Source organism: Pituophis catenifer, unplaced genomic scaffold, assembly GCF_029215685.1.
Source record: "Pituophis catenifer annectens isolate HBS135680 unplaced genomic scaffold, rPitCat1.0.hap2 SCAF_2, whole genome shotgun sequence".
Taxonomy (NCBI): Eukaryota; Metazoa; Chordata; class Lepidosauria; order Squamata; family Colubridae; genus Pituophis; species Pituophis catenifer.
In genome coordinates, this window is record NW_027256882.1 from 69,657,879 (window position 1) to 69,673,313 (window position 15,435).

The 15,435-nt window shown below is 38.1% G+C and overlaps 1 protein-coding gene across 4 annotated transcripts in view; it reads right to left on the minus strand.

Moving 5' to 3' along the window:
* Positions 1 to 5,580: 5,580 nt before the first annotated feature.
* PLXNA1 (plexin A1) overlaps positions 5,581 to 15,435 on the minus strand; it is a 334,967-nt gene continuing 325,112 nt past the window's right edge. For all 4 annotated transcript variants that reach the window (XM_070936901.1, XM_070936902.1, XM_070936904.1 and 1 more), the window contains 2 exons: positions 13,834 to 13,984; positions 5,581 to 6,197 (listed from right to left, as the gene is read on the minus strand). In XM_070936901.1, coding sequence (XP_070793002.1) covers positions 6,102 to 6,197; positions 13,834 to 13,984 — 247 coding nt within the window. In that variant the 3' untranslated portion in view covers positions 5,581 to 6,101. The remainder of the gene's footprint in view (positions 6,198 to 13,833; positions 13,985 to 15,435) is intronic.

Genomic DNA, 15,435 nt, shown 5'->3' on the forward strand with positions numbered 1-15,435 from the left:
AAAGCATTCGCCAGGCTTTCATTGTGCCTGCAAATATGCAGTACATTCAGGATCTGTTTGTTCCACCAATAAGATTAGTCTACCACACTTGGCCATACACTGATTAATTTATTGCTTTTCAGCTATTTTAACTGAAGTTGTTTGTCCACCTGGCAAAGAACCTAGAAGATACAGAAAAATGTCGACTTTTCCACACACTTCATCATCATTACTTTTTTCATTTTATTCTATTTGTTTATATTTGGCAAGGACTCTTTTCCCCAGGGATCAAATCATTGCCACAGAACAATGATAATGGTTTAGTTGAATCAAGGCCAATAATGGGGAAAACAAGCTGTTTCATAAGCAAAACTTTTCAAAAAGAATAAATCCCCAAATCTCTTTACTTAATTTTGCATTCTGCAGGACCTTCATGTAATTCCCAATATTGATTTACTTCACGATCAACCTAATATGAATAACGAAACTCCAGCATGGCTTTATCAAAAATAAATGACACCAAACTGATCTTGGTGATCAGTTTAGTCATAATGGAGATGGTGTGTACATGGTCTCCCTTGACTTCAGGAATCATGAGATTTTAGTGGATTAGGCTATTCTATCAGCTGGAGAGGACCTTAACTGAATGACTGTACCCAACAAATCTAATTAGCTAATTGTTTAGATGGAAATAAGTATTGAGTGGTGTAACAAATGCTGCATTTCAGAATCTGTGCTATTCAACCTATTTGTACATGACTTGGACGAAGGGTAGAAAAATTTTATCAAGTTTTAGATGACATAAAGATGAAAGGTAACAAATACTTCACCTTCAGGAGGATTTTCACAAACTGAAATGAGTAGAAACTAGGACTGTGAATGTCAATATGGACAAATGCAGTGTTTGGGTAGGACAAATCAAAGATATGAATATAAGAACTGGGGAGCAGACCATACTGGGCCACAATATGTGCAAAATGGATCTGGAGGGATCTTGCTAACATGGCCAAAAATGTGATACAGCAGCAAAAAAAAAAAAAAAAAAAAAAAAGCAAATGCAATCTTATGATTGTAGTATCAAAAGTAACATGACAACATCAATAGAATTGCTCCCATATATTCAGTATTGGTCACACTGCATTTATAATATTGTGTCCCGTTCTGAGCACTCCTTATTAAGGAGGATATTGACAATCTAAAGCACATCCAGAGAAGAGAAACTAAGGTCTGGAAGGAAAGACATACAAGGAACAGTTGAAAGTGCTGGACATGTTTAGCCTGGAGAAGAGGAGAGACAGATGACTGCCATACTGAACAGCTGTCGCACAGAAGACAGGGCAGAATTGTTGTTCCAGGATGCAAAATGAAAAATGAGGGATTTATATGATAGGTAGATTTAAATTGAATAAATATCCTAATCTTAAAAGCTGTTCAATAACAGAACAGACTGCCTCTTTTTCCTAGTGTTAAAACAGAAGTTGGGTGGCCATAAAGTAGCAGACTGCAGACTGGGCAGTTGGATGAAATGATCTCCAAGTTCCTTTTCAAGCTTAAGCACTAGGATTCTAAGCAGCTCCTGAAAAAAAATGTAACTTTTTAAAGAAGAAATTCTTTGTATTAATCAAAACAGACGAAGATTCTGATCACGTGGAACCACAAAGCCGAATTTGCTTCTTTGTGATCCATGATACAATTTGTAAAGTGGAAAGATAAGCCACGTTGAGGAACATAAATCATATAGTGTTTATAGTCCCAAGTAGACTTCAAAGTCTGGAGATGTGAACCTCTAAACCATTATGGTATCCTTCCTGTGCAGCAACATTTAGCTGTCCTTTAAGACTTATTTGAGTACCATTTTCCAGAAATAAACGATTTACATTAATTCTTTTTCATTTCTTGTACAAGAAGTGACAAATTAAGTCCAAAATTTCAAAAAAAAAAAATAAAAGTCTAACCAAACCTCTAATATTCAACACTTGCATTTTTTTTTCTTTTCAAAAAAGATTAACTCAGACTAAATTCTATCACAGTCATGCAACAGCCCACAGGTCTTATGGATCCAGAATTATCTCAGGACTCCACATTTTTTAAAAAGTTTGTTTTATTTTATTGTCTTCTCTTCCTCCTCCTCTTTAATTAAAGAAATAATTAAAAATAAAAATTACAAAGTAATTTGAGATGTATATTCAAAGGATTGTTCTACTGGTGAGGAATGTTAATATGTTTTTTCCCCATTTGGTATTTTCCACTGTTTAGTGTAAAAAGCCACATTTGATATTGTTTCAACTCCTCCAATTAATTGTACAGTTGCCCCACCAAGGCTTAAAAATTAGATTGTAACATTTTGTGTGTACACACACACACACACACACACACACACACCACATCACATCTCTTTCTTCCACTTATTTAGGTAGGATCAGGCTCTTTCAACACTAGGTCGATTACCTTAATTTATTGGTACTTGATAGGCAGATAGGTGAAGACTGAAAATTGGGTGGATTTGGTCACCTGAGTTAAATTAGGGCAGTGACTTCAACACATTGGTACATTTAAAATAATAGTAAAAAGCTTTACATACAGAATAGAACTGAATGTCTTCATGCAAAGAGTGGAATATTTGATGGAATGATGAAGAAATAAATGACAGAAGGGAAGGAAAAATGAAACAGAATTCAGGAAGAATCCCAATGAAAGCACCGTCATCCCTTTGATTGTTAAACGAATGGTCATACATCATTTTGACTACCTGTATAAAGGCTTTGCTTTTAACTGAGGATACCTTCTAAATGAACTGTGCAAAGACAAGACAAAGGAACACACATTCCATTCTAAAACATTACAAGACACCTTGGAAATCTCCATGGTAGCAATAAAGAAGGCCTTGCCTTTAAATCATATGGGAGATGTCTGATTCAGTCTAGAGAACAAGCAAGTAACCAAGACTTTGCTCAGTTTTTAACAGACTTTCCATTGTTTTCCAGTGTTAGCATCTGTTTCCCCTGGTGATTGTTTGATAACCAACAACCCCAGAATCAGGTAATGCTCAGAATCAGTGTAGAAAGAAATTACACTTTTGGGGTTGGAAGAAATAGGAGAAAATAGAAAGTAGGTGTCCAATTAGGAGAGCTGTGGAGGGGGCAGTGACCTTTCTGCTAATTTAGGCACTAACATTAAATGCGAGCAGACAATCCTATGCTGTTCCTATGGAGATTATTATTTATCCCCTGCCTAAAGAAACAGGGTGGCAAGATAACCAAAGCAAGTTATAAATAAACTGGGAGTGAGAATATTGTGTTGGTCATAGATCATTTAAAGTTTCTAACAAGGAAGCAACTACCCAAACACTTTCCGGAGAGATAGCAATAGCACTTAGACTTATATACCGCTTCACAGTGCTTTTACAGCTCTCTCTAAGCGGTTTACAGAGTCAGCCTATTGCCCCCAATAATCTGGGTCCTCATCATAACTGGTTGCTGATATCAGCTTACAAAAAAGATCCCGAATGGTTGTGCTTCCATGCAATTAAAGAGCCACATTTTCTCTTTCCTTCTCATGGGTCGGCCTATCAATCCAGCTGCTGTCATGTCTGTTTCTCACAGAATATTTTGTTGCGCACAAAGAGCACTTGGTTGCAGGCTCAGCTTTGGTGACCTAGCCATAATTTCTTGCTTTAAAGCATGATTGTCCAACCTTTTGGCTTGTCTGGCCCACACTGAGTAAAGTGGGATTGTCTTGGGGTGCATGTTAAATATGTAATAGTGTATATGTTACTGGCAATGTGTGAAAAACTGGCATTGTATGGAATGCCTAGAAAATGTATAGAATGTGTGACGTTTCTCTTTTATGTATGTTTATTTTGTTTTATCATAAAAGGTAAAATACAAAACAAGAAAACAAACAAAACGTGAGCAAAAGAATGGGTGACGTTTCTAAGCAGAGTATGAAATGTCTGTGTTATTTTAATACGCTATACACTTTCTCTAGACATTGTATGTAATACCTAGACATTATGCCCAATGACAAGAACTATTTAGGAAAAGCATGAAAAGAGAGACATGAAAAGGATTAGGGTTAGTTTAGGATTAAGTTCAGGCTAACCCTAACTCTAACCCTTTATTGAAAAGACATATATGAAAATAAAAGAAGAAATGCAAAATAAAAGTTTTTTCTTACTGGGGAAAAAAAAAAAACCGAAGGCAAAAAGACCAATATTGACCTACATGTTGCAACAAGGAAGGCTAGAATGGGATTTTAGCAGGAGTATTTTGTACTTTGCTGGTTTGCCTTTTTGCATTGCATAGAATGCCTAGGAAATGTGTGAAATGTTAAGTGTTTCATACTTTGATTTTTGACCTTCTATAGATTTCCTAGGCATTCTATAAAATGCCTAATTTCACACATTGACAACAACATATATAAGCCACATAATAATGTGAAAGGTTTACCATCTTGTGGGGCCACATTACTACTGTAGCTGTCCAGGGCTGCATGCAGACCAAGGGCTATAGGTTGGACAAGCCTGTTTTAAACTTTAAGCCTGGTTTTGTTTTTGGAATTAGCCTGCTGAAGATATGCGGATGCTGTAATCAGTATTTGGGAGAGTTGAATGTCCATGAGCATGCGCAACCCCCCCCCCCACTCATACACACATACATACGTACGTACATACATACATACATACATACATACATACATAAAACAACGCTGGAACCGACATGCCATATTTATCAGGGCTAAACTGCAACTGCATGTAGGAACACTTTTTTTTTACTTTTTGGAATAAAGACTGCCCTTCTGATAATCTGACCAGGCTTTATGTTGCCATTGGGAGAGCCAGTGGAATGAGGTGGAGCAATGCAATTTCAAAAGGCTAAAAAAAAAAAAAAAAAGCTTTTCTCTAAACTGCCTGCATGATCCTGCTTAACCTGAACATTCTCCTTTGCAATACTGAGCTATTAGACTAGATAGCTCCTTTCTCTCTGGCTATATGACACTTGTATATGGAGAGCTTCTTTGAAAGTATCTTTGACCTCTAAATGGAAAGCTTACACATGGAGAAGTTTGTGTGTGTGTTTGTGTGTACAATGAAAACTGAGTAGGGGCAATTTTGAGAAAGTTTTATAAACTCTGCTTATAAAAGCTGATTCTGACTTCTATAAACCTCCAATGCAAGGTGTATTGGGAAGTTGCATTGCTTCTAATAGATGAGAAAAGTCTTTCTTTAGGTGAGATTGTTTTTATATGTGCCTATTCCTCTTTTTTATTTTTAGTTTTGCCTTTCTAAGTCTCCAGCACACTCTTAAGCAGCATTCAAAATGAGAGCATTTATTTGGCCTGTGCTCAATAACGTTTTAAAATGGCACAGGACGAACTGTAGAAAGAATAAAGGAGGCCTGGGACTGCTTCTCTAGGTTCTACTCACCCTCGTTTCTCTCCCACACCAATAATTTGTTGGGGGAAAAACAAATCTTGGGAAGATTTCTTGCAGATTTGCAACTTCCCTCCTCCTTCCATATCCTTTCAGTCCCTGAAAGGACAGCATTAGCTTGTGAAAATTGTGCAAATTTAGCAGTTAACACTAGAGGCAGTAGGCCAGGGAGAAAGAAAGGAGGAGTAGATTGAAGAGTTGAGTTGTCCAGTCAAGGTGGGAGTCGAAGCAAATACAGAACGGAAAAAAAATGATAAGACTGCCCACCCGCCTGCTATAAGAAAAACATAATGTAAAAACATTGCCCTAGAAGTTAGTGCATGCCCCAACCTTCCTTTGCCAGATTTGGGGCAAGCCTTGGTGGGGAAGGGACAGTAGCAGTTCAGCTGGAATTTCTTCCCCCTGGCTCTTCTCACACATCTTGGGTCTCTCAGGTTCTTTGCCACGTCAGTCGCTCCTTTCAAAAAGGTCCTTAAATTGTTTCAATTTGCTTTGATAATAATGATTTAAAGGATTGTTTGATTTTCTTCTGTTCAATCGGTGCAAAAGGTTCAAAGACGCAGCAGACTCTGTGCACTGTTTCGTGCTGAGCCCCAATATATCTTGTGTGTTTTCTTGTTGCTGCAACTTGCTTGCCGCTTTCTCTTTTAGCCTCTGCTGCTAGGAAGTCTGCAACAACAACTCGGCCTTTTCAGCTACTTAGAGCCATTGTGTCAATTGCCTGCTCCAACTTACTTCGCAGCCGTTGTCTTCGGGCCTGTTCATCCTTCTCTAAAGCAGCTAAAATCTGATAAAGGAAAGAGCAGAAAGGAAAAGATTACTACTATTAATAAAAAAAAAAATCCTCTACAATCTGAAATAATTTCCACAAGGAGGTCTCTAACAGGAAAGCCAGAAGGACTCTTCCTTGAACCATCAAAAGACCAAACAGGACAACAGTAAGGAGAAAATGGAACACAGTTACCAGTGGAAAAAATATGAAGCGTCTTGTTTCCCAAACATCAAAGATAGTAAAGAGACTGGAGAAAAATACTGGATTATAAGCTCGAATTTGAAGTTAATAACAATAACTGAGTTGGAAGGGACCATAAATGTCTTCTAACCCAATCCTCCTCAAGCAGGAGACCCTATACCATTTCAAACAAATGATTGCCCACTCTCTTCTTAAAAACTTCCAGTGTTGGAGCACCCACAATTTCTGGAGGCAAGTCATCAATTTGGGTTTCAAAATGTACAGGTGAAAAACAATGTAAGCCATTTATTATGAGAGGCAGGAATGTGTAAGCCTTCTCTTTCTGTTTATTGGAATGACTATCCTTCTTCATCCCAATCAGTTAAAAAAAAATGTTTCTGAGCATGCACCCTGCAAAAGCCATTGTTATTAAACCAAAGCAGCAAACAGGATGGGTTGAATCTACCTGAATGTTTTGCCACACTGAGGTAGAATAGACAAGCATTACGTTGACCTGAATTGTAACTTACCCACACAGGCCCAGAAATATAATATGTTTTCTTAATGTCTAAATTTGTCCTGATGCTGAAAATATATGAGAGTATGGTTCTTCATGGACATAAAGCCTCATAATTATACAGAACAAACAATGGGATAAATTCCAGGAAAATTCATTTTGGTCTCTGAAACTGATAAACAGTTTCTTTAGCAGTTATATATTTTGAACAGAATACTCAAAGGCCTATCATGGAATCCTTTTAAGTCAATCTTTTACAGACCCACTTTGTTTTTAAATTCATTACTATCCACAATGAGACATTTCTCAGGAAGTCAATATTTTTAAATTGTTCTGTTTAGGTCATCATGAGTTCATTCAATCCAAAGGAGATTTTGAGCCTGAGTCTCCTTTTTAAGGAGTGAAACTATATATAAGCAGTGAGTGCCTACCTTTGGTTGCTGAGAAAGGCAAGAAAAATTGCTGAAGAATCTAAATTTATTGGCCCAATGTAGATTTCATATTCAATTGCAGTCAGATTTGCCTCAATTGATGAAAGAACCTATTGCTATTCACACTATATTTTAAAATACTAGAAAATGGCAATTCTGGAATTTTTCCACCAAAATTTCATTCCACTAAATAGGCTTATACTTCAGTGCCATTGAGAAAACAAGTCAAGTAATGGAATTTAGCATGCTTAAGGCCTTTTATTGAAGGCACTAGAAAAAAGGACATAATTATGGAATACAGTCGAATTCATATAATAAACATCTTTCCTACTGAAAGAGCTATAAATGAATCCTACATTTTAGTTCTGTTCTCAGAATCAGATGAAAACCTTTAGATCATCATTTGTACGTATTCTTAGAAAGCCATTCTTTAATCAACCACATTAATGAACTGAAGGGTGGGATGTTGTGAGTAGGCCTTTTGACAGTTGAGTGAGAAGGGAAGATTTGGCAGGAAAGGATTGAGAAAGTGGAGGAATAAAAAAGAAATGCCCCCAAACCCCACCTCCCTTTCAATTGCACTGCCAGATTTTTTTTTTTAAAGAAAAGGATGATTAAAATGCAATCTCATCAGAAATCCCATTATAGTGGTTACATTTGTTGTGAGTGCAAGCTGTATTTTTTTTCCAATTAAATGTCGAGGCATCCATCAAAAAGAACTCAATTAACCATTTCATTGGCTGCATAATTGGAAACAAACTCTTGTATAATTAATAGGCTGACTATTCGAAAGCAGGAAAGGCCCATCACAAACCCTAGAAGTAATATGGAAATAAGCTCCCTGTGATTAAAAGCAGCTGTGACACCTTTAGGCTTCCCATATTGAACATGCAGAAATGATGGGGAGCACACACAGCACCACTGCCCAGGGCTTTGGGGAAGGTTGCAATGTCACAAAATAAAGCAACCCACAAAGGCAGTGGTGGGATTCAAGTAATTTAACAACCGGTTCTCTGCCCTAATGATTTCTTCCAACAACCAGTTTGCCAAACTGCTCACAAAGTTAACAACCAGTTCTCCCAAAGTGGTGCGAACTGGCTGAATCCCACCACTGCACAAAGGTAATGTGCCACAGAGCTGGTACATTCTGGTGGAGTCCTCAAATCAAGAAACGCATTAGCCACTCCAACGTCATGCCTGTGGGAAGATATTCTAAGGCTGTTATCCTATGGGAAAAGATTTGTGTCTAGTTGCAAAAGTTTTCTAAATATGAAAGGCACAAAATCCTTCCTGGCACAAAAATGGTCCAGCTGCAAATCCATATAGTTAACAATCCAGGCCAGAGTTTGACTCCCCCAATACCTCATCCTTCACCTAAAGCATTGTTCTTCCAAGCACCTCTAGGTGGTGCTAAAATACTGAATGTCAACCAAAGCAACCAATTAGGTTGCGGATGTCAAATCTTAGGATCTTAAAGGTGTTGGAGGCCTGAATAGAATGAGAGAGTCCTCCAAATCTCCTTTGCTCCTGATTCAACTGGAGACAATCACTAAAGTTTGTGAGTTTGGAAAGATTTTGTAACCAGCTTTGTGCCTGGTTGTTCTTCTGTGGCACTTCTGGGCACAACAGGGTAAAACAGGAAACAGCAGGGGGGACAGGGAGAAAAAAGAGAGATACTTGTCTGTCACCTGCTCTAAAGACCGCCATGATTAGGAAGATGCAAAAACCCAAATGAAAATTAATTATGATTTTCATTCAGTGCCAATGACAGCACATTATAGTACTGAGCAACAGGAAAAATTATTCCCTCCCATTTTGCATCAAAGAGGGTGCAATCGGGCTGCATGTAATTGTGTTTAATGAATGAAAACAAACAAAGGGAACAGCTGCTATTTATTAATCCCATTACAAATCATAAAAGAAGCTCCTGAGAGCTGCAAACACACAGGCAGTGCACTTTTAGAGCAGACTATAGAGGCACATTCAACAGATGCCAGACAGTGGTTAACCAAAAAGACAAGGATTGGCAACTTCTTTTGCCTGCAGATCATTAAGGCTGCACTTTCTAACCACGTAGCACTTGCCCTGCTTGCTATTGATTTCTGCTCTTAAGGCCTCGCTGATTTGTAAGACTAATGAAAGGGAATGTTGGAAGCTAGGAGACTAGCCCCAGGGCAGCAGCTGCTGCTGCAAAAGGGCTAGAGGAACCGCTCTTTGGGGGTGCCGCCGCCTCCTCTAGCTCCAGTTTTTGTGATTGCTGTTGGTCTCATCCAGATGGCAGGCCGGGTGCTGAAAAGCTGTGATGGCGCTAGCTGTTAAGATTCCTGTTGATGACCTCTGTGACCTTTTGTATATAGTGCTTCACCCTTAAAGACAGGTTGGGTTTACACTTGGGTCTATTCATACAAGGGGCTTTCTTTGGCACTGCTGGTGCACACTTATGTTTCTCAGACCTGGCTGGAACCCACTAAACCTTGCCCAACTTAATCAAGATACAATTAAAAGGAAAGGTTACATGGAGTTTTATTTGCAAGAGGGAGTTATACTTATCTCTCTGGATTCTATTCAGAAGAATGATACTGCATTCTTCCTTTTATTTATTTATTTATTAAATGTATACGCCATCTGTCTCACTATCCAAAGCCACTAGGGCGGGGTGAAATCCAGCAGGTTCTGACAGGTTCTAGAGAACCGGTAGTGGAAATTTTGAGTAGAACCGGCAAATACCACCTCTGGCTGGCCACAAAGTGGGGAGGGAATGGGGATTTTGCAGTATCCTTCCCCTGCCACACCCACCAAGGTACACCACACCCACCAAGCCACGCCCACAGAACCGATAGTAAAAAAAATTGGATTTCACCACTGCACTAGGAGCAGTTTACAATACAATAAAAGCCTATTAAATTACAAGAGCTAAATAAATAAATTCCTTTCAAGAAAGCAAGTTAAAAAAAGCAGGAGGGATCCTTCAGGAAGCAGCTCATCCCATCACAACTGTGTGACAGAGTTCTAAAATCTTTGTGGTTTCTTTACTGTTGAATGAAACCCCAAAGTTGCCCCTACTAAGAGTTTTTGATTAATCTACTACTTGGTTAATATCTAAATCCTACAAGGGCCTTCAAGAATAAAAAAAAAATTGGCCAACTCATAGGGGATCTTCAGGATCACACTATCTTTTGGGTAGGCTCTTGAGGAATGAAAGTATCATTTGAGAGCGAGCCTTAATTCAAGGAATCTCTCGTTAACATTCCTTGTTATTAATAGGAGTTGTGATAAATGGAGTTTCGTATCTATGTGAGAGATGCTTTTCTCTTTTATGCATTGCAACTGGCACATTGGAATGGGTTATTATTAAATTGATTTAAATATTAAAAATTCTGTATTATTATTATTCTATTATCCTTCTACTTTCAGCTCAGGAAGAAAAGCTGTAGATCTGGATAAAAAAAAAGTCTCATTAATTTGGAATTTCAAACAATTCTGTCTTTATCACTCTAAAAATAATTCTACATCTTTTATCTCTAAGATTTTGTTCATAGCGAATCTAAAAGACTCTAGTAACTGAATCTAGTCTAGTTAGGTAGTGACTATTAATCATTAATATGCAATGCCAACAAAAGACTGGCATGTGAATTTATTTTTATGGGATAAAAACAATAGAAAATTGGAATGTTCCCAGCAGCATTATATTATACCACAGAGGGAACTCTGCTGACTTGAAATAGAACTGCATATTCTAAGAAACTCTGTTCTTCAAAATGCAAGTTGCCACTGAGAGATACAAGAATCCATCTGAAGAGCACATCTACAAAGAAACAATAATATTCAGTTTTGCTGACATGCGGCATTAATGTTACTCTTCACCATCCATCCGAATCTGGTGTCATTCAGAAAAAATACTTTCAGAATTTCCAATATACGAAACACTTTATACATGAATAGAATATTAAACACAGGGTAACATTATTCAAAACATAGGTAGGCAATGTATTTTATAGTGGTCTTACTTGGAATATTAACAAGCATGTCACAGGCACTCTTACAAAATGGATGTACAAATGTGCTTTCCTATTCACAAATAATGGGCACATCAATCACATAATAACCATTCTCCAGACTGTGAATAGGTGAGATTGCTCCCTGCCAACCCGTCTAATCCCCCGGGGTGCTCCCTATTACCCCAGTTTTCCTTCCCTTCCTTTTCGTTTCTGGCAGGTGGCCACAGTTCCAGCACAGACTGCGACCACCCACCATTTTTTGTTTAATAGTCCTAAACTTTAGTGAAACTTAATAGATTTTTGGAAATAAAAATGAGACAGAATTTGGGGGCATGTTAGCTCTGTAGTAAAAACAAAATATCTGTGAGTACAAAGGGAGGTAAATATATATACATCTAGTTTGAAGTAACTTATCGAATCAATGACTAAAGATCAACCAAGGATCCTAAAAATGTAAACCTAAGCTATTTGTTGTTGTTGTTGTTGTTGCTTTCAAGTCGGTTGTGACTCCTGGAGACTGCCTGGACTAATTCCTGAAATTTTCTTGTCAACTTTTTTGGAAGTGGTTGGCTACTGCCTTCTTCCTAGGGCTGAGAAAAAGACTAGCCCAAGGTCACCAGAAAAACAGAACAGAATAACAGAGTTGGAAGGAGGTCTTGTAATCTAACCCCCTGCTCAAGGAGGAGTCCCTATATCATTTCAGACAAATGGCTGTCCAGTCTCTTTTTAAAAGCCTCCAGTGATGGGGCACCAACAACTTCTGAAGGCAAGCCATTCCATTGGCATGTGGCAATTTGCCATGGGGCGGGAGATCTCAGCTGGCTACAGAGCTTACTTGAGTGCAGAAACCTCTAAGAAGCCTTGATCTCTATTCACACTTATGTGAATAGGCCACTTTCTTTACTAACTGTTGAAGGAACCAATTTTGGAGCCTTGCCCAGATAACAATGCAAAGATGTTTGACAAGGTCTTGTACAAATGCTTTCATTATCTTATATAAGCAACCAATTCCCTTCCCCCACCTCTCAACATCTTTCTGTTGGGCAATAAAATCCATATAACTCCATTTTATATATATTTTTTTATTAGCATCATATATTTTATTGCTTTAATAAAGGATTGTAGAGAATGTGTTCAAAACTACTTTCTGCTGTTCATACCAATTACAGTAGATGGGTTTTTAACCACTCTTAAAACTTTATAGGCTTATGAAGTGACTCTCTTGTGATAGTAAATGCCACCCCCACCTCAAAATTATAAATAAGGTCATTTGTACATGGGCTCACCAGAACAGTTGACCCAGAACACATTCATTTAGAGAGTTAAGTGCTTCAAGATTAGGTTGATATTTTTCTTTTGTCTCTTATTTGATTACTTCATGAGATGTGTTCCCTTCGCTGATTTAATTCTTCCATTCTTATTGGCCCATTACTTATCTGCTGAGGCACTGTTGTGATTTTCCCCCCTATTTTGGAAAACTGTTGTTTTGTTATAAAAGGGAGTGGTCTGTGTTTGTTACTTTGATACTTCGATACTTCGTATCAAAACAAGAGAAGAAAGGATGAATGAAAATAGACAGATAAAAGTACCTCAAGGTATTTCTTTTTTAAACTTTAGAAAAGAAACAGGTGCCCTCTCTTTGTAAAGCAAATGCAGAACTTAAAAAAAGAGCTTCAGTAGAAGGTCTTTGTAGATGGCAACATTTGGCTGGCTTAGGCTTGTAGGGCCTGCTTAGTTCTTAGACAGAGATATTCACAGAATCCCAGGATTGTTGGTTATGTGAAATAAAAAGAATGGAGCATAAGTCACTAGGATTCAGGAGGGTAATTTCATCATCATTGTCGTCATAATCATCATCAATACTGATGGAGAGAAATTAGAGGAACTACTTGACAAATGTTCTTATCTCATCCATCTGTGTCAGAGTTGATAGTTAGGATAAGGGGAAAGAGGGAGATTGAGAAGAATTGGTATCTTTGGGAGAGCTTAGTACCACGTTTCAATAATTTGCTGCAACTGGTTCCTCTACCATTCTAGTATCTCAACAAATGGATAATTGAACCACATCTTTTTAATGATGACTAGCTGTTCAGGAAGACAAACACCCTTTTTAGTTTAAAATGGAACAAAGCCTAGATAGGTTTGTCCCACATAATAGAAATGATATGTACAACCGTGATATTTTGTAAGTAACTGCCTAGATCAATCTTTAAAAACTGATTTTGGAACATAATTATAATGCACATATTTGGGTTCTTTTGTTTATTGCTTTTATGATCATTTTAAAAATATATTTAAAAATGGAGCTACTTTTATATTGTATGGAAATGTTGCAGTAAGTGTACTTACTGCATAGCAGGTGCTCATTAGCTGGCTATGCAACTATTAAGACATGATATGATGAGTTTACAGAGGAATAAAAGCAGCTCCACTCTGGATTTCTTTTCGTGGGTCAAAAGAAAGAGGAAAAAAACAGAGATAAATAGTTATATTAGGATATATCTAAGAGTTCTGATATACCTTACCTCATCCTTGTACTTAGTAATGTATGAGTAGATCTCATGCAGGGCACTCATGCTGTTGAATTGGCTCAAGTGTAGCCGTGACTGCTCTGCCAAATAGGCACTCATGTCCTGATCGCTGATTGCTGGCATTTTAGCTATATCTGCATAATATCTATAAGTGAGAAGGAGGAAAAATAAATCACTCTGTTGAAAATAAAGATGTTCAATAGCAGGTAGGAGACAAACTGAGGATAAATCTGGAAAATACCATAAACTTAATTAACAAGCCTCCCGATTAAATGTAATAAATCTATTCATTACAATGAAGCAATTGTAATGTACATAGCACATTTAGCCATTTCATAGTGTTCTGCCTGCCAAATGACTCTTCATTTTGTGTTCAAGTAACCAGACTAGCCCTCTTACAGTAAGTCCTCACAGGCAGAGTACACAGGGTCTCCCTTTACATTTTAAGACTGAGGGGACAAGGCAAACGTGCCTTGTGTGAGTTGAAATAATAGGACTTGAGAAACAGCTTTAAAGGAGTGATCATTAGAGCGACTTCCGGTTTGCGAGCTTCGGCGACGGCGGTGATTTTCTAAGACCGCCAGCCCCGCCGCCTGTAGAGCCGCCCCGCGAACGAGGAGCGGCTCGAAAACTCCGAAATCTTGAAGATTGCAGGAGCAGAGACAGCAGGGCACAGGTTGAGCCCCTGTAACCCCCCCAGGGAATTGTTTCTGGGGGTGAAAACAGGAGCGGCTCCCTTCCAACCTGCGGAGACTCCGGGCGGCGTGGGACGATTCTGCCTTCAGCAGAACAAGCCGACAGCAGCAAACTCTTAAAGTGAGAGGAACTAATTCTAACAAATAGCGGAAATACCAACTTGAATCCAGAAACCTGAAAATTGCAAGTATTAGTGCTTTATTGACTTTTTAAATCAAGAGAAAGTGAGCGAGTGAAAGTGATTTGGAAAAAATATGGCGTCCAGCGCTTGAGTTAACGAGCTAGTGAAAGTGAATTTGTGAAGCCTCTCTGCTTCGCTACAAAGTTGAAAAGTTGCTACAAAGTTGTCTTACCTAAAGGAAAACATTTCTTTTTGCTAAAATTTGACTTTGCTTTACTTCAGTTTTATTTGACTAAATTTGGGGGACTTTTTTAGAAGCTTTTGTGGAAGAGGGAAAGGAAAAAGAACTTCCCTCTCTAGAAAAATTAGCCTACGTGGCACAATGGCTTCAAAGAAGCAGGAAGGGAAGGCATCAGGGGGGGGATCCCCCACACACAAACATCAAACGCAACTTCCCCCTGCTCAACAACTACAAACTCAGAAAAAAGAACTTGATGTGGGAGATTTAAAAGACTTTATTGCTAAAACTTTGGATGAAAAATTTCAAGAATCTCAACAGGAAATAGATCATAAACTTCAAAAATCACATGAGGAATTTCTGCAGGAAATTAATGAAGTTAAAGATATGGTGAAGCAGAATCAAAATATGGTGACCAAAAAAATATCAGAAGTGGCGTCTGGCCTGGCAAATTTTATTGGGAAAGTTGATTTTAAAGTTGAAGAACTCAAATTAGAAGTTAATGTTAGGATGAAAGATAATGACTATAAAATTGAAGAAG